This window comes from Stegodyphus dumicola, chromosome 9, assembly GCF_044657685.1.
Source record: "Stegodyphus dumicola isolate Sdum_Otavi_A_Nest chromosome 9, ASM4465768v1".
Lineage (NCBI taxonomy): Eukaryota > Metazoa > Arthropoda > Arachnida > Araneae > Eresidae > Stegodyphus > Stegodyphus dumicola.
The window spans coordinates 82,784,113-82,806,807 of NC_140776.1; the positions used below are offsets into that span (position 1 = coordinate 82,784,113).

Genomic DNA, 22,695 nt, shown 5'->3' on the forward strand with positions numbered 1-22,695 from the left:
GTCAATTCACCTTACGAGCTGATACTGGGAGTGCTGCAAACATGCCCATTTCCTGACTAATGGTCCATGATGTGGTCGTACGGTTTTGCAGGGCTGACCTAACAATATGTCTGTCCTCTCTGGCGTTAGTCACGGGAGGGCGTTGAGATCCTGCATGCCATACAGTATGATCCTTATCAATCTCTTGATTCCATATTTGCATGACAGTGGTTGGATGTCGACTAGTGCAACAGGCGATATTATGGGACTATAATCTACGCTTTCGATAGGCAACGATCCTGCCTGTATGGAATTTTGAAATTCGCTGGTAAGCATTTCCTCTTCTTATTCGAGGCATAACACGATATTCTGAACAAACTCTAACCTTACAAAGCAATTTGTGAATGAGAAATCCACTACACAACTTTAATTTTATACAATGCTTTAGATGACGTTTTTCCCTCCTGCGTCGTCTGAATACTAATCCTGCTGAAATACCAATCAGTTGCATATTCCAAGCTCTTCTTCCTTTCATGTGATTTTAACGTTCGTCAGATCATCCCTTTCTGGTGTTACAATTTTAATGGAAAGCAGTATAATAAATTAAAATTAATTTATCTGTAAGGTAAATACGTGCCGCTGTTTTTCTGCCGACGAAGGCATTCTCCCCTTAGGCAGCTCGACCTTGCATTCTTTTATTTTAATCGTTTAACTAAACCAAATCAAGAAAGCATTTAATTAAGTGAGATAGAAAAATCAGTATCACATACTTTGTATAATTTTCCCTTCGCTATTTTTGCTTAACATTTGATAAGTATAGCAAATAATGTATCAATTATGTAACTCATTGCAATGAACTGAAAGAATAGCATCTTAAAGAAAGGTATTTAAAATTTTTATATATGTTACCTCATTAGAATTTAATGCTGCAAGAAACGAAAAAAGTTAAATAAATAAAGCTTTCCAAACAAAACTGTAATTGTACATAAAACTACACACTTAATACAGGGATTAACGTGTGTTAGGAACTTGAATCCATGTTAATTCCTGGTGAACGGAGTTGCTTCAAGGGTATGTTCTTGGTTTTTCTTCTTGTGTAATAAAAATAGGAGCTAGTTTCCCATATATAGTCTTTTACAAAGACATTCCTCTCTTATGCAGATAGATTTCGTGTCTTCAATAATACTGAATTAAACAAACAAGCAAATGAGATAGAAGAATTTTCTCTTTCTTCCGAGCAGATGGAAGAAAATAGTTCTAAAAATGAGAAAAATTTACCTTTGAAGATGACTACTAAATTGAAATTGAAAGGGAAAGGCAAAAAAAAAAAAAAAAAAAAAAAAAAAAAAAAAAAAAAAAAGTAAATAGATCAGATAGCTAAGAGTCAATTAATAAAAGCACTAATTTTTTAAGAAAATACTTTTTTTATAGTAGAAATGATAGAATTGATAGATGTTTCATCTCATATTTAAACCGGAGATGTGAAAAATAAAGGAGATATGCCTGATGTGCACTTTCTAATGATACAGGATTTAGGCGTCGTTGAACATAGGATTAAGGAGGAATGTGTTTTTGGATTTAGGCGCATTAAAAGAAAAGCATACACTGAAAAGCCCAAAACATTATGACTACGTACTCAATTATGCTTTGCGCGACCTTTGGCCTGCAAAACAGCTACAACTTGCCTTGGCATGAATGCCGCAAGTTTTTGGTTGACACGCTAGAGCCTAGAGACAAGTTGTATCAAATGTCTAAGCAGCGGTCACTCAAAGTCGAAGTATTCCGACATGGTAGTGGTTGACCTCTGAGCTGTCACTCCATGATATCTTAAATGTGCTCTATCGGGATAAGATCTACAGAATTAGGTGGCCAGGAGCATTAATTAGAATTCATTCTTATACTCCACGAACCTCTCTAACACAGATCGAGTCAACATATCGCAAGAGACATGGGGCGTTGACCCCGTGTCTCTTGCGATATGGAAGACTGTATTTCCAATTGGGAAGACAGACGTCATGTAAGGGAGAAGCTGATACGCAGTTACGTTCAGGTAGTCCGCAGCTTTCATGGTCTGTTCTTCCACATGGCTCTCTGTCCTACAGCCGCCCATGAAAACGTCTCCCAAAGCATAGTACCGCCACCAACAGCCTGTGTATGACCTGTTGTATAGGGCAAAGCAACTGTTCGTATAGAAGACGGCATACCCTGACATGACCATCGATGTAATGAATGAGCAGTCATGGCCAGGCAACTGTCTACCACTTATCCATGGCCCAGTCTCGATGTTCCCGTGCTCACTTTAGGCGTAGTTGACAATGGCGCTTAGTCCACAGAGGCACACATGGGACGTCTGCTGTCCAGTCTCATATTCGACAATGTCCGCTGAACTGTGTGTTACGAAACACTTGCACTTAAACCTGCATTTGTATTGGGCTGTCAGCTGAGCCACTGTCTGGCGCCGATTTTGCTGTGGAACAGTCTGTGATATCCTTTTTCTTTGATGATGCGTGAACGTCCACCACCTTGGTCTTTACTGCTAGTGTTACAGTCATTTACGCACTTTGCATAAATATTAACAATGGCAGCTCTTGAACAACCTACCAGTCGCGCAGTTTCGGAGATATTCGTCGCGAGTCTTCGGGGCATTGCAATCTGTCCTCTATCAAATTCCCATCACCCCCAAAAGTGAGTGCAAGAATGATTCCTTACCTTCTCCATCAGCATTTCAATACCATTCTCACTTAATAATGCATCCTCCACATCATCCAGATGAGTTCATTGAAAAATATGGGGGAGTCATAATATTTTGGCTCGTCAGTGTACAATTTAAATATCAAAATTATACAAATGCTCCAGAAATTTCATCCCAAATATCGAACTTAAAAACCCCGCTATTCCAATAATTCTGGACACCAAAACAACTATAAGTTTAGATTTTCGAAAGATTGTTCAGTAATTGCACCTGTATCCGAATCTGGAAATTACATCAAGAATGTTTTAACCATTTACCAAAAAATTGGTGCAAGTGGTGAAAAGAGCTTCAAAAGACTTAAAATAATAAGAAATTGCGTAATATCTTTGACTTGGCTAAAAACACTTTCATATACCTCTCTTCTGTCTATATTGCAAGAGTTAAGTAAAATAGATTTTAATAATTATTGATAATTTTGCGTGATTAAAAGCAAGAAACATTAAGGCATAAAAACGCTTAAAAAGTAGTAAAGTTTTTATATACTAATTTCATTATTATTTATACTATTTCAATATTCAAAAACGTGTTTGTTAACGCTTTTTTTTCTATCAACTATAATTTACTACGTTTCTTACTTTTATGAATATCTGGAACTCCGATTAGAAATTATTATAACAGTTATGATTTAAAATTTAATTTTGTAGAACACAAAATTTTCAGATATTCTGGAATACTTATATTTTCTAAGATGATCACTCTTGATTCCAGATGATTTTAGCCACATTTTTAGGTGATTTCTGTAGAATGAGGTACAGTATGGATGCTTGTTTTGCGTACTCCAAAATACTATTCTCTTCGCAGATAGCTTCACAGAGGGTCTACTACAGGTTCATTCTGTTGCATATAGAGGAACACATTTATCTGTTTTCGACACTTGAAAAATACCTAACTGCGGCTTTGTTAAAGGCTGCAGAAATAAGACGTGAGTTGTCGTAAAATCATGACGTTGTTTTATATACCTACTGACACTGATATAAAATACTCGCATTTCCAAATAAAACTTCTTTCGTTCCCTGTACTGCTTTTCACATTACATTCAGAAATTTAATCATTTTTAACAATTCTGAATTTTCGTTTTCTGCGTAAGAAATATTTGAGGCGTAGTGTGCTTTATGTGCTTATGTAAATTCATGGTCTGAAATAAGAACACTGATTTCATACATGAATTAAACATAAAAAAATGGAAGAAAAATACTGATATATTTACATTCTTGTATATTGTCATAGAAGATCCAAACTTGTTTAATCTATTTAACGATAATTACTAATTATTCGCTCTAAAATATGCTTTGTTTTCCAAAATATTAACATTATTGTTAGAGAAAAAATATCGTGATTTTGAACTGAGTGTAATTTCTCTTAAAACCATGTTACAAAAGCAATTGTCTTTTCTTACTGTGATTTTCTTTTAATATTAAATTCGCGTAAAAGTTTCTTATTTAATAAAACAAAAGATATCTTCCAAAAGTAATTAAAGAAAAATTGTAACATTTTTAAAGAAACAACTTACCTATGATCTCTGAGATGATCTTGCCTCCTGAAGGACTTGTGACAGATATCACAGGTGTACGGTCGCTCATCTGTGTGAGTTCTTTCATGAATGAGAAGGTTGTACGATTTCGTAAACCTGCGCTGGCAGAATTTACAGATGAATTCTTTCCTTGGTCTTGTAGAACCTCCATTAGGTAACATACCAGTCCTTGAGTTTCCGTATCTATGATTCATTCCTAGTGGGCACCATGAAGCCACAAGTGTTCCGAAGGGGTCATCAGGAGGACCTCCAATAGTTCCCAACGGAGGTACATCTGCAGTAGTCGCAGATTCAGCTAGTCTGCTGAAATCAAATCTCGTCTTCAGCCGCTGGTTGACTGATAGAATTGGATCATACTGATGGTGGGACAAAACATTGTTATATAATATTGTCGATGAAGGCAAGTACACAGCTGTGTCTGCACTTGCATACGATGGAGTATATTGTTCTTGATAAGCTGGAAAATGGCAAACAGTTTGAGGTACTTGTATGGCTGCGGAAGGTCCCTTATTATATGAGGCATTATAATAGGAGCCAATAAATTCTGGAGATGGAAGATTCATTTGAACTTGGGAATGTGATGCCACTGCATGTCCCACAGGAACCGATGGAGCGTGGTACACCATGTGAGACCAATGATCTAATGAAGATGGATGCATATATGAATAAAGGTAATATATACTATTTTTACTCCTTACGGCATTTGCTTCGACGTTCACGTAGTCGGACACTTTTTCATTAGTTTTCTATAAAAAGAAAAGGAAAGGAAAAGTTAAAATTTTTGGAATAAAACTGGATCAAATTATATGCTACCCACCATAAACGTAGTAGCATAAGTACGCAAAAACATCATAAGTGTAATAAATAAAATTTATTCTGTCGGAGAAAAAAAAAAAGGCTTCCATTCTAGAAGGTAAAATAAATTGCATTTTATGCATGCAGAATGGTATTTATGCTAATGTATGGATATAGAATACAATGATGCAAATACCTAGAGTATCTCTCTTCTCTCAAATTACGAAATGCTCAGAAGTGAAAAACAAAATATTTATCTGAACATAATGTGCATGCTTAAAAAACTCCATTAAAAGTCAAAAAGAGCAGCTTAGTCATTTGCAAATCGCATTTAACTTATCTTTTTTATTCTATTATAAAGTTTGAAAATGTTTTAGGAAATTTAAAGAAGAACAAAAAATACATTTTTGTATTTTTTTATTTTTGTATTCTGTATTTAAATAAATACTCAGCTTTCTGCTACTTTTCTGCTACTACTCAGCTTTTCTGTTAAAAAATACAAAATCTTAGGCATGCGACAGAAGTTAAAGCTTTATGCGAAATATTGTTGGTATGGCTTAATAAAATATTTTGTTTGGTGAGAATACAGAATTTTTTGCTAAAGCAAATAATGTAAAGTTTTGTATTTAATTAAATTGTGATCATCATTTAAGATTTTCTAGTTAAACTTAATTTAAACACTGACCCTTTGATTCCCATCTCAAATATTCTTTGAGGCTAAAAGAATAAATTACCCAAATTAATGCACCCGCAAGAGAGTTTGAAAGATAAAAAAGATTAACTGCAACTGCTTCCTTTTTTTTGGAATAAAAAACCCCCGTGCTATTCTAACCGCTAGTTGTTATTATTCATAACAGCTAGCGGTTAGGCTATTTAAATATGGCAAACCACATGAGGGGAGGGATACTTTCGTGGAGGATATCCCAAGAGATTCTGAGAATTCACGTTGCATACCGTGAGATTCAACCATACAACTAGCCCTTTCGCCTGGGATTGAATTCAGACCGAACTATCCATCGATCATAACCACTCGATAAGCGTTTATTATATTCCCGTTTTAGTTTCAATCTGACAGAAGCGGATACACTTATTATTGCACTGATTACAATTGACTTTTTCACATACAGAGTTTTAAATATTTTCATATATAAGTCAATTATAGGTCGATAGTTCGCCAAAATCTTCCTTAGGGGTGGCTAGATTAGTATAATTTTAAAATAGTTAAGTAGTGACTTTTAGAATAGTTAAGTAGTGCAATTATAAATTCTTTAATTATAACTCGAAACAAATATAATTGAAGCAATGCGATTTAGTAAAATACACGCGTTAAAAACTAAAAACCAGAGCAAGCAAACACGTAATTTAGAGAGATTATGGGATACATGACATCTAAAACAGAGAAACTAATGTTACTAATTAAATCAAAATACTGTTGTAAATAAGAAATTATTACTTTTTAGAGTATGAATAAGGAAAATCGTGTACTTAAAAGTGAGGTTAAGTTGTTTTTAGAAACGAATAGTAGGACACATGAAATTAAAGGAAATTGTAATAAATCTTATATCTTTTTTAAGTGAGGAGAAACTTCCATAAAATCATAATACCTTATAAAAATGTATAGAGACATCAAACAAAGCGAAAAGTGTAAACTGCCATTAAACAAAGGAATCCCACTAGGGTAAAACCCGGAGGAAATGATTTAAAAGTTACAAAGACCAAGAAAAAACACACTTACCATCTGAAGTGTAAATCCCGGAAGAACATTACAAGGATACTGGCAGTCTAAAGGAAGAAGCGAAATCTTGGGCAGTGCATGCATTCAGACATTTGTTACGCATTTTAGAAGTATTTCAAAGCTTAAAAAAATTGTTGTTTGAAACTTCGACCGTGTCCCAATTTAGTAAATACCCTCAAAGACAATTTTATCGAATCTTTGAAAGACGAGTTCTTTTGATGTCAAACGCATCTTGAGTAGATTTTTGCAAACCTTTGCACAAACCTTTTGGCACATTCTGTTAACACTACTCTGCATTTATCACTCCTACAATAATAAATGTGTTGACATTCGACATGCCTTGAGATCATTAAATTATCTTTCACGTTACAACTACTTAAGAAATTGAGCAATTCAAAAGCTATAAAAGCATTGTGTTTAATTTACATTAGATCCGGTTCATATTACTGATATTTATGGCATTTTTGTTATTATCAAAAGATGTTTTTAAATCTATATATTACGTACCTCGGGAGATAATCGTTTCCCCCTTTCTTTTAATTTTTTTAATTTCAGATTTCTTAAGTACATTTTTAGATTAAGAGAAAGAGATTTAAATCATTGGCAAAGATTCGTAACATTTTTAAATGCAACTTCTGCTGTTATAAGACAATGAATTTTCTAATAAAAATATTTTTCTCAAAACTTGTTTATTCACTTGAAAAATATTTCGGTAAAATTTATCAGTTTATTCGCGCTTGTAGTTCTTTACATACTGTTTATGATTTGATTATAATATATATTTAATCTTCCCTCTCTTTCATAACTTTTTTGCAAATGTGATGAGCAGAGAATCATTTCCTTTTTATATTTTCACATAATTAAAATCCGAAAATCAAGCTGAGAACAACTGATTACAAGTAAAAAATGAACTGATTAGAAATAAACAATAGCTGTTTATGCAAAGTTTTCTCTATAAAGATGATTACAAGGATAATGGCAGTAATAAGAATTGAAAGATTTCAAAATAGAAGAAAAACCTATAATGCCTTACTTACCAGCAACCTAATCAGTTTTGTGAGATAGAGATTACTAATCGGAAGTATATTAATAACTTATGAGGCATTTTTGCATATGTGACCTGGATCATTTTAAAGTGTTTAAAATGAGAGGAAATTAAATGGTTTAACTCATACACTATGAAATAAAACTAATTATATACATTTTTTAACTTAAGCAATTAAGAAATTATTTTAACATACTTTTCAAGATTTAGGATGCGTATATAGGTATAGTTTATAGAAAAAACCTTAAGCGAAGAGGAGAAACACTGTCTTAAATTTGAGACAATTATTTAAAAGAAAGTTTGAAAGGATGTTGATTTAATAAATAATGTTTTTGAAGGAAGTCCTTTATTCATTTATAAAAATTCATAAAAGTACTTTTGAGAGAGGGATTATTAGTTTTAAATATAAAATAATCTAAGATTTAGGGAGTTACAACTTATATAAAATTAAACAATTCAGATTAGAATTTGAAGCGTTACTGATAATGTTAACTCTTGCGTTCTTCTTGAAATTGGTTTTCATATTTCTATCGCATACAATAAATATTATAGACCCAAATACTTAATTCATGCCATACATTACATCTTTCTTCATTAAAATATTGCTGCAAAGCATTATATTTCATAAGAAATAAAATGTAATATCTTAAAAAGCAATTTTTATAAAATTTGTTACACACGCGTATTTGTTTACTGCTTACCTTAAAAAGTAGAAATTAATTTTATTTGTATTTAATTTTAAAATTTTGAGGTATTTGGGTATCGCCAGTATCGCCTTTGTCAGGTTTTTAATCGTTAACCTTATGCTTAAATGCGGAAACTTATTGTAACAAAGGTGATACTGCATTCATGTAACTGAGTTCCACATTTTATAAAACTAAGCATTCATTTCCCAAACTCGCTATAATTCATTACCTAGATTTAAGGAAATAATTTTCTCAAATTAAAAAAAAAAAAAAAAAAAAAAAAATTTAACTTTTCCCCATAAAAATCCTTTGAAACAAAGCCTTATGATTTGTCCCAAAATAAAGCATAAATATGTTAATTTCAATTAAATTTGTAACATTCTCTTATAATTCTTATTTAGAGAACTTTTGAAATACATTTGAGAGAAAAATATTATAAAGCCTTGATTTTTTCCCTTTCTTATTTTTAGCCCAAAAGAGATGTTACCCCCGAATGGAATATTAGTCTCGAAACATTCTAAACGGCGTATCACTTCAAATTGTTGCCACCAAATATTATCGCCCTGTATTATATTTAAAAAAAATAAATAATGAAGAATCTACATGAATGTAAACATGCTTCTCGCACTATGAAAAAAAAAAAAAAAAAAACAACGGTACTTGGAGCCATCAAATTTTGAATAACGTGGTCCTCCACCCGAACATGGGCACCTGGAAGCCAAATTTGGAATTTCGAATTTGCTTTATTATCTATTTCGTACTTTGTAAAACTTTAAAGAATTTTTGTTTAATAAACTCGACGATTTCAAACCGAGCAGTAGCAATACTGCTCCCCCCCCACGAAGAAAAAAAAAAAAACTTTAGCACGCGAGGCTGTCTATCGGAAATTCTAGATACATGCTGTTTTTAAGTATTTTGTGATTTTGCTGCTGAATCGAGTTTTATGTGGTGTACGTTCTAGGAATATGATATATAAAGTAAACACACAAAACTTTAGTATTAAAAAGGCAAAAATGAGTTTTGTAAAGCCATATTAGTAAGGAAACTGAATATGGATACGATGAACTGAGAAAGGCTGAAAAAAATGTAATGCCAACACATAACGCTTTATAGCTATTCCTAAACGTATAATGCCATGCTGCTTTTAAAATTTTTCTAATTTTGCTGTTGAATTGTGTATGTCAAAAGAACGAGGAAAATTATGCTTAGTAGTAAAGGACAAAAGAAATTGTTAGTAGGAGGGAGTGTAAGAACAGATTACGAGCTCAATGAGAGTGTAAAAAATCTTAACAAACTTTTCTGGGCGACAGTTAAAATTTGAAACCTTTCATATTTTCTTTTATATAAATATGATTTTTTTCAGCTGGAAAACTCCTAATCTTTTAATAACGAAATTTTTTCTTCTTCCGAAATGACCTTTAAAATTAATATAAATTGCATTCAATGTATATCTCGCACACATGCCTCTTTGAATACAGGAATTTCTTTTAATTGCTTCGCCTATTGGAAAGCAGACGCATATTTCATACCAAAACATTTAAATTAATTTTTAACATTATTTTCCTTACGAGAATTGTAAAATAAAAAAACTTACGTACCTATCTTCATATACAAACTTATTTATTGTTTCTTCTTGAGCAGCTTTTAATATTCTAATTATAATTACATCTGTTTTATCTTAGGCAGATAGCCCTAGTATGCTTTGCTATAATTAAATAAACCAAACCAAACATCTGTTTTATCACACATTATGCCTTGGTTTATTCCAGCTAAAATTTTAATCCGTAACTGTTAACTGGTGACTCTTTCTCGTCAGCCTTTGACATCTCACCCTTTACTCTTGAAAATTACACCAATTTTTATCCCATGCCATATAGCCTGGCATCATTAATAGCAAAAACAAAACAGAACAAAAAAAAAAAAAAAAAAAAAAAAGTAATAGGATCTAAAAGGTTTCAGATTTTAAAGGTCGCCCAAAAAGGTTTATTATCTTTTTCACTTTCTCGACTCGACAAGTCTTCTTTTAAACTCACTCCTACATTTTCTTTTTTTGTCTATTCACCTTAATAATTAAGCCTCATTTTCTTCGCATTTACGCCATGCACACAACTCAATAGAAAAATTTTAAAAGCAGCATAGCAGTATACATTTAGAATTCCCAATGTAGATTTAAGTGTTGGCATACATTTTCTGTTTCCCTCCCCTCAATCTTTTCTCTTCATAATACCAATGTTTAGTTTTCTCTCTGAGATTGGTTTAGAAATTTTGCTGAGATTGCTTTGGCCTAAAAATGTTTAGCCCAAAAGGAACATTAGTCCTGAATGAGATACTAGTCTCGAAACTGCATTTCGAGTTGAATAAAACGGCTTATCACTTTTTCAGTTTGTTGCTAGCAAATATTACTAACCTGTGTTGTATTTAAAGAAATTAAATAAGAAGAATTAAATAATAGAATAAGAATGCGAGAAACATACATAATGTATGTATGTTTCTCGCATTTTGAAAAAACAAAAGTAATCAGAGCTATCAAATTTTAAATAACGTAGTCCTGCAGCCAAACACGGACACCTGGAAGCTCGAATTTTGAACTTCGAATTTGTTTTATTATCTATCGATATATATATATATATTGTAAAACTTTACCCAATTTTTGATTAACAAACTCAAAAATTTCAAAGCGAGCAATGGCAACACAGTACAGAAAGAAACAATTTTACGTCCAGCGCGCGAGAATATAGGCTATCTTAGTAAGAAAACTGAACACTGATATAATAAACTGAGAAAAGACTGAAAAAAGAAGAAAGGTGTATGCCAACTGTATCGGAAAATCTAAACATATGCTGGTTTTAAAATTTTTGTGACTTTACTGTTAAATTGTTTGCGGCAGAAGTGCGAGGAAAGCGACGCTTCATAATAAAGCTAAAAAGCTTAAATAATAACAATAATAATAATAATATAAAATAAAAAAATCTGAAAGGTTTCAGATTTTATATGAAGTCCAAAGGGGCGTCTTTTTAACGTTTTGTGTGTTACATTTATTTATTAAATATCATGTTTGCACTTAAACCATAAAATTCAGTTCAATAGCAATATGGCAAAATAATTTTAAAATAAGCGTATCTTCAGAATTTCCGATATACAGTTCCGCGCGCTGGAGATAAAAAGGTTTTTTTCCCCCGTGATAATATAAAATTATCACGGTGCACTTTTATCCTTTTGAATAAACTCCCCTAGTTTCTTTATTAGTCGTCTTTATAGAGAGTAGTCGTCTTTATAGTTTCTCAATAGGTGAATCGTAATATTTGGAAATAAAAGCATATTAGTTTGAATCTAATGCACTAATATGTACATTTCATTATACTAATATGTACATATTACCGTGTTTACTCGCGTAATAGTCGCACCTCCCGTTTTGAAGCGGAAAAAATCGCCAAAAGTGTACAATATTGTGGACTAGATTTCGCCGCATAATAGTCGCACCAAGACTTTCACAATGAAATATTGGCAAAAAAAGTGCGACTATTACACGAGTAAATACGGTACTAAACTCATATAAATGGAATTAAGTTTTTCAATGACGTGTGTGTGTGTGTGTGTGTGTGTGTGTATTTAATTATGGCAAAGCACACGAGGGCTATCTGCCTAAAGGGAGGGATGCCTTTCGTGGAGGACTTTCTAAGGGAAACTGGCTCGTATACACGTTACACATGGCGAAAACCACGAAAACGCCCATGCAGCCAGCCCGTTCGCGGGATTCGAACCTCAGACCGAACTACCAGTGTTCAGCGTCTTTACCGCTCGGCCGCTGGTGGGCTTTTTCAATGACGAAACATTTCAAAGAAGCCGAGTATCTTCAACGCTGTATAACAGCAATTTGATATAATAGTTTATTAGTTTTATATAGGGCATGTGATTTATAAAACGAGTACAATAATTATATTACTGCGTCTTAAATATAATAAAGTTAGTATGGATATATAATCTAGAAATTAATTTCAAACAGCCTTCATAACCATTTGTTACCACTTAAAATGCGTTTCGATTAACACTGAAAGAATAATTTTAGTACGTGTAACTCTTTAGAGCCAATGAAAAATGGAAAAGGCAGGAAAAACTATGAATTCATTACTTTTTTTCATTTCATTTACGATTAAAAAAATTATTTATCCCTATAGTTGAATTCTCCGTAACTTCGGTAGATCGTTTCGGAAAGCATAAATAAACGAGTATACAGACTTTTAAATCTCAGTACATTATATGAGTATATTGTTTAGGGCTAAAAAAGAAATAAAGCATATAATTATTAAGAAGCAGAAATAATATTTGGATTTTTGTTCTTTGGTATTACTCTACTATATGTCATTAATATAAACTGCGTCTAAGACTAGAGATCCTACAGACTAAAAGATTATAATGAGTATATAAATGTAATGTCAGGAATGATTGGAGAAATTACTACACTTCTGTAGACAATCAATGAAATTACCTTAAGTGGAGTTCAGCAATAATAATTCAAAATTTGGTTAGGAAAATGTATTTTCGATGAGAAACTAAATTACTAAATTACACACACACATTAAAAAAAATGATGCAAGATTTTCAGGCACCAGAAAATTTGCTTCGGAACTGGTTTTATTAATTGTGTTCTAGAACATACTCTTTAAATTATGTAACACATATTACACTTAAAATTTATGTAGGCAATAATTTTATAAAGAAAAAGAGAAAATAATTCCATTTAAAGTTCTTTTAAATAATTAATTAATTTAATAGTAGATTTAGCATATGATTACCGTAGCTCAGATTCATAAACGTTATCGTATATATTTATCGACTGAGTATTTTAAGATATGAAGATTGAATGGAGCTGGGTATTACAGCAGCATGTTCAAAATTTTCCTCTACAGTATGAAATTTTATAATGAGTTACGCTAAACTAAACCAAATATATGTTTTAAACTGATATCCCCCAAGAGAATAAACTAATGCTGAAGAATGGTTATTTATCTGTTTTGGAAGTAATATATATTTTTATTACGATAATTTACTTTCTAAATTTAAAGGAGTCCTTTCAGTAAGCTGGGAATGCTGCGTTTATTCGCAAGAAAATTATACTACGTAATTTAAAAGAAAACTCTTGCCACAAAGAAATTAATTCTTTTCAAAGACAAACAAAAACATCTAATGAAGAACTGTTTGTATATCTTCGTATGCATGTCTGTTTAAATAAAGTTTTGCTCATACCTTTTTCTTGCAAATATATACTTAAAAAATACTCATACTAGTGAAACTAAGTTTTGATGTAACACTTGCATAAATGCATTATAGCTAATTCATGCTGAGTGTGCTTTTAAAAACAAGAACACATAAAATAAACGGGCAGCGCCCGAGTTTAATTTAATATAGATGGTAAAAATCCAGTATGGCCGCTACGCAAAAAAAAAAAAAAAAAAAAAAAAAAAAAAAAACTGTCATGATACAGCTCATATATATATATAAAGATAAATTTATATGTGCAATTGCAATTAAAGGATAATTTGTTCTAAAGCAATAATATTTATCAACTTTTTTTTTAATTTCGTCAAGAAACAAATAAATAAATAAGAAATACGTGGCAAAGTTAATAAACAAGTAGTCTGTTAATTTAAAAAAAAATTGAGACATTTAAACAAATGATAATAAAATAAAAAAGTAAAGGAAAAAAAGGTTAAAAATAATATATCAATAAAGCTTGCTTTAAACACCCTGAAGTTAGGAGAAAAGGCATGTTTAAAATAATCTTAAATGAACTAATTAAATCAAAAGGTATATTTCTGAAATTACCAAGATTATGTAAAAATTCTTAAAAGGTAAAAAATAATATAGAATAAAATGGAACTTTGTCTGGTGTAGCTCAACCCCCCTTAACTTTAACCTGAAAACATAGATGATAGATGGTAAAACATAGATGGTCATTAGCCAGATTCAGAGTACAAAAAAAGAATAATTTAAATACTGCTATCGAATACAAATTAAAAAATAAAAACCTATGTGAAATAGCTAAGTTTCATTTAATATAGTTGGCAAGAATACAACATGGCCGCTAAGCGCAAAAACAACCCCAAACTGGCAAACTCATAAAAAGTAATCAAATATTAAAAAAAAAAAAAAAAAAAAAAGAAAAAAAAAAAAATTCCAGTCCTTAAACTAAATCAAATAATAAAGCCAACAGCTGTTTTAATATAAAGAATAAGGTAAGTTTTATAGAAGATATTTAGCATTTTATAAATAACATTAGTTGCAATAGATGGGACAAAAAAACACTAATTCGAATTCCAAGTATAAGTAAAATTAAGGTGCAGAGAATTGCCAATCTGAGTTTTTCTTAATTAAAAATAAAATATTATATAATATCACAATAATACTTTCTTATCAATCTAAAATTTTCATTTACGTATGAAACATCTGGAATAGAGTTAAATGGCTGCAAAAGATGAGTATTTTTAAATATACGATTTTTAATTATATATTTAAATATAGTGTTCTCGCAACAGCAAATTCAAATTTAACTTTTTTTTTTAATTATAAGTTATTTTTTTAGCTCACTCAGGGTGTTTGTCGCTATGGTCAGAGCTTTGTCATCGATTTTAAAACTACTTCTTGATAATCTAACTTAGATGTTAAATTTTGCCCACATTCCCATTGTAGATGACACCACAATGTAAGGCAGTGATCTTTTTTAAAAATATTTTTGCTTAGATTTTTTTTCAAGATTTAATATTGAAACGATTTTTCGCATATACTTTCGCTTGTCCAAAAAGTTAAAACCCTCATAACTCTACAGTTCGCGCCATCGAATTGAGCGGAAAAAAAATCTTTTGAACGAAAATCACATGAAATGCATTATATAATTCTTGAATTTTAAGCGAAATTTCGAATAATTACTAGATTTTTTTATCAGTTTTGGTAGGTTCTTCATTGTTGCCAAAATATTTTTCAATTGAACAAATTATTTTAATGATAACGAATCATTGAGACTAAAAATGAAAAAAAAAAAAGTAATAAATAAATAAACTTGTATATAAAACCCATAAAGTAATTAATGAGTTAAAAAGAGTATGATAATTTATCATGTAGATTTATGAGAACAAGATATTTATTAATTCACTTTACAAAATTCATCTAGGATTTTATAGCACAAACCTAAGTAACGAAAACTAATAATTGAGCTGCCCTGTCAAAATTGTAAGCCATTACCTTTATAAATTTATCAGGGGCGTCTTATGCTTTTATTATACGTGATATAAAGTCGTAGAGGAATGTTGCAAAGAAAATTATTTAATATTTTGTTTCCATTAAACTCCATCGTGCTCCTTTTAGTTCATTAATTACTTTAGAGTTTTCAATAAAAGTTTACTTTTAAAAGCTTTTTCTTTAAAGCTTAACATATAATCTCTTTGACCTTTCTTTACAATAGCAATAATTTTAAATTGAGACAACTCACCGCTGACGATAACACACCGCCAATTTGTTTTCCCTTCAGCCGCGTGGGTTACGGGAGATCTCCGCTGCTTCTTTGGTAGATTCCCCGCCGGCGGAGCAACCCTTGATCCACTCCCAATTTCCCCGTAACTCACAGTGCTTGGTTCTGCGGCTTCTGTTCGGGCGGAACACCGTCTAAATGAGGGTTAATTTCACCATCGGCGCACCCATCGGTCCCCACCTCTTTTTCGACTCTGATATTTTACCCCCTCTCCCTCACCCGGATTTTACTTCGTCCCCTTTACTATTTATTTACTTATTTGTTTTGTTTTTATTCACAACCCTGAAGGATTCCTTCGAGCGTTTTCTTTTAATAATATTTTTTTTTTCTCTTCCTCCCCCTAGAGTAAAGGTTAACGTAATTACTAGCGGTCTCCAACTTTGATTGTAGCTGAATTTTACAAACTCTAATCGGATAATACGATTTTCGTAACATTGGTTAATGCATATATTTGCATTCTTATAAATATTATTATCATATTTTTTCCATTAAAATAATGCAGATTTTCAGAATATAGTTTCCAAATTTGTTAGGATTGTTTCCCCATGGTCAGTGATTTTACGAAGCATTTGTGTTACGATTTATGACTTAATGAGGTCAGCCATGCATTAGAGAAAAGTATAAACAAGACGTTGAGAAAAAAGTTGAAATCTGGTTTTATGATCTTTTTCTGAAAATAAAATGAGAAGGGCAGAGAGCCGCAATATACAGCTTTTCAAGGAATTTCAGCGAGCATTTGAAAGAGAGTAAATTTATTTTACAATAGTTTGAAACTCAAATCATTCAGAATTTTAAATCCTTGCAATAATTAAGAAAATTCTATATTACTAAGGCTTTTCTTGCGTCAGGTGCGCCTAGAAAATTTCCATGCAACTAATAGAAATATGGGTCATGAAATTAAAGATTTTAGACAAGGATGATTAGTTTAAAAAATTGTTTGTGTGCAATTTAAAATCTATAAAAATAAACGTTAAATATAATTCCTATTAATTCTTCTTGAAAGTCCCTCACTAAGGCATCCCTCTCCTTAGAAAGATAGCTCTCATGTGTTTTCCCATGTCAGATAACCTGATCACCTAATCTAATATAACGTTATAATTCCACATACAGACTTACACCATACCACATACCTTTTTTTCTCAATGCCTGACAGCCTAGGGTGGGCTCTGGCTTTCTCAAACAGCTTTTTCCAGTCCAATCTTCTCCCTGCTAGCGTTTTCCAGTTTTTGCTTTTTAAGACCAGTAGGATATACAGACTTTAGACATCTTATTTAACAATGGATTGCAGTCTTTCCATTATGATTTCCGTTAAAATTTACCTGATGGTATATGAAGGAGACTTTTTAAGGAATCCTGCGATCCGTGTCCATTGCAAAGAGCAATTTACTAGTGATTTTATTTTGAAAATAAATTATGGGGTAGATTCTCATTTATCAAACAGTTGAATATGAATGTAGAATATGGGCCCCTTTTTACATGCTTAAAGGGAGTATTGCGAATAAAAACAACTTCTGAAATTTTATGAAAATTTTAGCATAAAATTTTATTTATCACATTACCTAATATTATTCCTTATGTTTGTTTTTTAAAAGATTATGTGCACTTTTTACTGTTTTGTAGTTTATCCACCAACTTACGGCAATTCGTCATATTTACTTTTTTCTCTAACTTTAATACGAGTACATAAGTTTGTATTTCCATGAATCGTTTTTTACATTCCCAGTTCAGTCTCATTGTGGTGAAGTCACATTCTGTAAATTTATAGTAGCTTTATTTATTGATTTTTGAGTTTCGTAATCTCCTAAGTTAACCTCCCATTAACGAAATGGAATCTAAGTATATATTAAATAGTGACAATTTTTCAAGAGAATATAAAATTAGTGACAGCATGTTATGCTTTTAAGAAAAACTGAAAATACTGTAACAGTATTTTATGCGTTTAAGGGGAAAATAATAACAGTCTTCCGACAGAAATTTTAAAAAATAATTGTGAAAGTGTGTAATGCTTTTAACAAAGAAAAAAGGGTGCTACTTTGGTAGACGGTTGCACGGATTTTTGGAGATTTACGTTGGCGCAATTGTTGGTGCGATTTCTACAAACGTCAGCCATCTTGAAAAACGCTGTTTTTACGCATAGTAAAGTATTCGAAACTTAAAAAAAAAAAAAAAAAAAAAAAAAAAAAAAAATATCGTTAGAAATAATGGATTAATTTTTTTGTTGAAAATGTCGTTTTTTAAGATGGCAGGCAAGTGCAAATAAATACATTTACTATGAGTATAAAATACTAAAGTAAGGTTATTATTACTTTCATATAGCAAAGAAGAGAATAAAAACACCGCTATAAAAACATTGTGCCAACGTTTAATTAGATTAAAATATTACTGAAATTGAATATCGAAATAAAAAACATCATCCAACATTTAAAAGAATTAGAATATTATTAAATTTAAATACTTTAAAATACGTTATATAGAATATATATATATATATATATATATATATATATATATATATTATATAGAATAAATACATTTACTACGAGTATAAAATACTAAAGAAAGGTTAAATTATTACTTTCATATAGCATAGAAATAGAATAAAAATACCACTATAAAAACATTGCGCCAACGTTTAATTGGATTAAAATATTACGTAAATTGAATATCGAATTAAAAACCATCATACCAACGTTTAAAAGAATTAAAATATTACTTAAATTAAATACTTTAAAATAAGTAAATAAGAACGCTTCGTACACTAGAGCTAAAATGACAGCAATTAGTTTATTGTTGGTAAAAAAGGAGGAATGTCTAATAATTTTCTTACCGTTACAGCGGTTATTTCTTCCAACATGACCACAATATCATATACGGCCGTCTCAGAATCGGCTCTTCTAACGGTCTTCATCTGTGATCTACATTTTCGCACTTCATTGAAGAAACAGTTAGCGACGTTTCCTTCAAAAATTTAAAATAAATTTCCTCTGACCCTTGTAAGAATTTATAAATAAATGTTTGATTAGGAAAGCCAGGCTGGCGAAAATAAGGTCTCAAAGGACAATTTTTTGATTCCGAAACCAAAAATTCTTGGTACTTATCAAAAACAACATTCATCTTTGAAGGAGACATTTTTGAAGGAATTCGAAGATATGAATTAAATTTTAAAATGGCGCGGTAATGCACAAATTTTCAGCAACCTATCAGGGAGCTGATTACAGCTCATTAATGCACAAATATTCTAAAACAAATCAGAGAGCTGATTACATCACGCCTAGAATTAAAATTATTTAAATAATCATACATAATAAAATCATTTAAAAAAAGAAATGCAAAATTAAATTGTATTTTAATATTTAACAGCCATAAATAATGTTTAAAACATTAGATTAAATTTATAGATATTAAAACCAATTACTTTTAAAGTAAGGTGACGTCACTGATTACATCATCCACAGCATAAAATTTCATAAAATATGATAAAGAATAAAATTTTTATTTCAATTAAAAATGCAAAATTAAATTGATTTTTAATATTTAGAAGCCATAAATAATATTTAAAACACGGAATTTATGCATAATAACACGCATTATTTTTTAAATAAAATGTCAACAAAGTATCGGTTACCATAACTAACTTATCCAGCAATGGGTTTACCATAAGTCGTATTACTCGCCAAAAGAAAAACTGCCAAGAACTCGCCAAAATCCGTGCAACCGTCTACCAAAGTAGCACCGAAAAAAGAATCTGATGTGTACACCACATGACTTCCTTGTACGGAATATTAAATTATACGCAATTTTCCTGCATTTCATTTAAACATATTGAATTAAGAGTAGTTAACGAATTTTGAATTAAATCTACTTCGTGAATAGCACATAAACCACAAGAGAATAAATGTACTCTTTAAAATTCACTATATTTATTTACCATAGCGACATTCGGCGCTAGGACCATCTCATTCATTTTATAACTCAGAGTGCACAAAAATTATATCATCTGAAGAATTACCACAAGTTCTATTCAAATACTATAATAAATCTAAAACGATATATAAAAGAAATTAAAGAAATACTTTTTCGCATACAATTCAGCGTTCAGCGCCGCTTACCTTTACCGCTTTAAAAGTAAGGCAAAAATACGTAAAAATTCACAATATTTCCATTAAAATTTAAAAGATGTAGAAAAACATAACAGTTAACACAAGTACAGTTAAAACAATTAAAAACCAATTTTTCCAATTAAAAGTACAGTTTCAACGCAAATAAAGCTAATAACTTAAATGATAATTCCAGAATGAATTAAGCATAATTTAATTCGCAATAATAAAAGAAGACATTATTTTGTTGTGCTGAAGCTTAATTTTTCTGGATTGGCAACAAATCTGCTATTCTACAAAGTTTCAAATGTAAAAAAACATGGCGGCCATGGTAATCAAGAATTAGGCTTAGCTGCAATTAAAAAACTTTTAAATTGTTGATAATTCCACAATTACTGCATGCAGGTCAACTAAAGGCATAAAAATCTTAGCCAGAACAACATAATTCAATCATTTTTAACCCAAAAATCGCACAAATTACAAACATATAAGAATAAAGAAATTGAGATCACTGAGCTGAGTGACAGAGTGGATATATATATAAGTGTATTTATATACTTTTGGTGTGGCCGATTGCAACCAAAATACAAGGTGCACATCAACATGTTATAGCAGTCTTATATACAAAACCTATAGTCCTATATATTTCAAGGTTTTGAGGCTAGTCATTTTTGAGTTATGAGAGATACGTACGTACGTACACACGCCACAAAAAAATCTCTTCAGAATTCATTTAAAATTAGTTTTATAATTTTTTGGGGGAAGAAGAGTCCTTTATTCTGTCCTTATGTATGCATGTCACACAAAAACACAGTCAAATTGCATTCGATAGCGCTCAGAATGGATATTTTCAGTGCAATATGATGCCGGAAGTTTTTCGCGATTACAATACTTCCTTTTTACTTCGCACAAGGAAGTAAAAAAGAAATAATTACGATCTCTGATCATTATTATATTATAAATAATTAAATTCCTAGATTTTTTTTTTTTTTTAAAGCCCAAAGAGCATTAGTCTAGAAGGGCTATTAATTTCGTTCTGGCATTTTGCCTTGATTCATTATAAATGTCGGTTCACTTTTCAAATTGTTGCCACCAAATACTATAGTCCTGTATTATATTTAAAGAAATTAAATAATGAAGAATGTACATAAACGTATGCATTGTGATAAAACAACGGTACCTAGAGCCATTCAACTTCGAATGACGTAATCTTCCACTGAATATGGGGATCTGGATGCCCTAATATGGAATTTGAAATTTGATTTATTATCGATTTCATATTTTGTAACACTTTAACGAATTTTTGATTAAAAAACTCAACGATTTCAAAGCGAGCAACGGGAACGCTTTACGGGGGGGGGAATTATCTCCAGCACGCGAGACTGTGTATCAAAAATTTAAAAAATATGCTCATTTTAAAATTATTTTGAGGCATTGCTGTTGAAATGAACTTTATGGGTTAAGTGCAAAGAACATGCTTTTAATAAATAAAGGTAGCACTACACAAAACATTAAAAAAAAAAAAAAAAAAAAAAAAAAAAAAAAAAAAAAAAAACGCCCCTTTGGGCGTAATGTAAAATCTGAGAGCTTCCAGATTTAATTAAAAACATCTTTTTAATTAGCGTTCTTAGGAAATAACTCTCTCTTAGGTAAATCTTATTATTATAGTCGCACAGTCCAAGTTCTGCATGAGTGCAAATGCAAAAAAGACCCTCACCCCATATTACCGAATGATTTCCTCGATCTCTCAAATAAAATCTTATTCTTAAGATTTGGTGATTTTGTCTTAAAAACTAAACAAATGCATTGAGAAAACAAGGACTAGTTTTGGTTTCTGTAATAGAAACATTTATAAGTAAAATAAATATATTAAAGGCAGATATTGCATAGCTTGTGTTAACTATGGTTCAGCTATAATTTTATTTTTATTCATAATTTCCTACTGAAGGCATGGAATACGATGATTTTTATGTAAGCAAAAATTATTCCTCAAAGTGCAATCGCTTGATTATTATGTAAATAATACAATTTGTTTAAGATTTAGTAGCTATCATTTAGGTTAGGTTTTTGAATTTTTATGGATTTTAGCATTTAGATATTTGAATGTTACCAAACAGGACTACATACCTAAGAAAGGAACGCCTCTTGGAAGCCTTTTTAAAGGAAATTAGCTTACATTCACGTTAAACTCGGAAAAACACGAAAACCAACTATACAGCCAAGCTCGCTCACTGATTTCGAATCCGGGTCTTACTACCAGTATTCAGCGAGCTTAACCACTCGGCCACTATTTGAGACCATTTAGCTCTTGAGAGAGGAAACATATAAGAGGAATCTATTGAAAAATTAATTTTATCCACATTCAGTCAACGAACACGTTACCGCAACTTAGTTTGACTTAAAGAATCACTAAACTGTATTAACTTTTTGTGAACAATTTGTTGTTTTATTTATTGCAGTCTAATGGCAACATCAACAACTCAACGTTCAACTGTAACTTTTATTCAGTATTAATGCTGCGATGACGAAATCATATCACAATCACGTGTTGAA

The 22,695-nt window shown here is 31.1% G+C and overlaps 1 protein-coding gene across 2 annotated transcripts in view; it reads right to left on the bottom strand.

The window, feature by feature from the left end:
- Positions 1-22,695, bottom strand: part of LOC118194224 (uncharacterized) — a 198,173-nt gene that overhangs the window by 28,143 nt on the left and 147,335 nt on the right. The window contains exons 1-2 of one of the 2 annotated variants that reach the window (XM_035365442.2): positions 16,007-16,216; positions 4,242-5,008 (exon numbers count right to left, since the gene is read on the bottom strand). In XM_035365442.2, the coding sequence (XP_035221333.1) occupies positions 4,242-4,921 (680 nt within the window). In that variant the 5' untranslated portion in view covers positions 4,922-5,008; positions 16,007-16,216. Of the gene's footprint in view, positions 1-4,241; positions 5,009-16,006; positions 16,217-22,695 lie in introns of those variants that run through there. The other variant, XM_085823699.1, reaches the window with a different exon arrangement.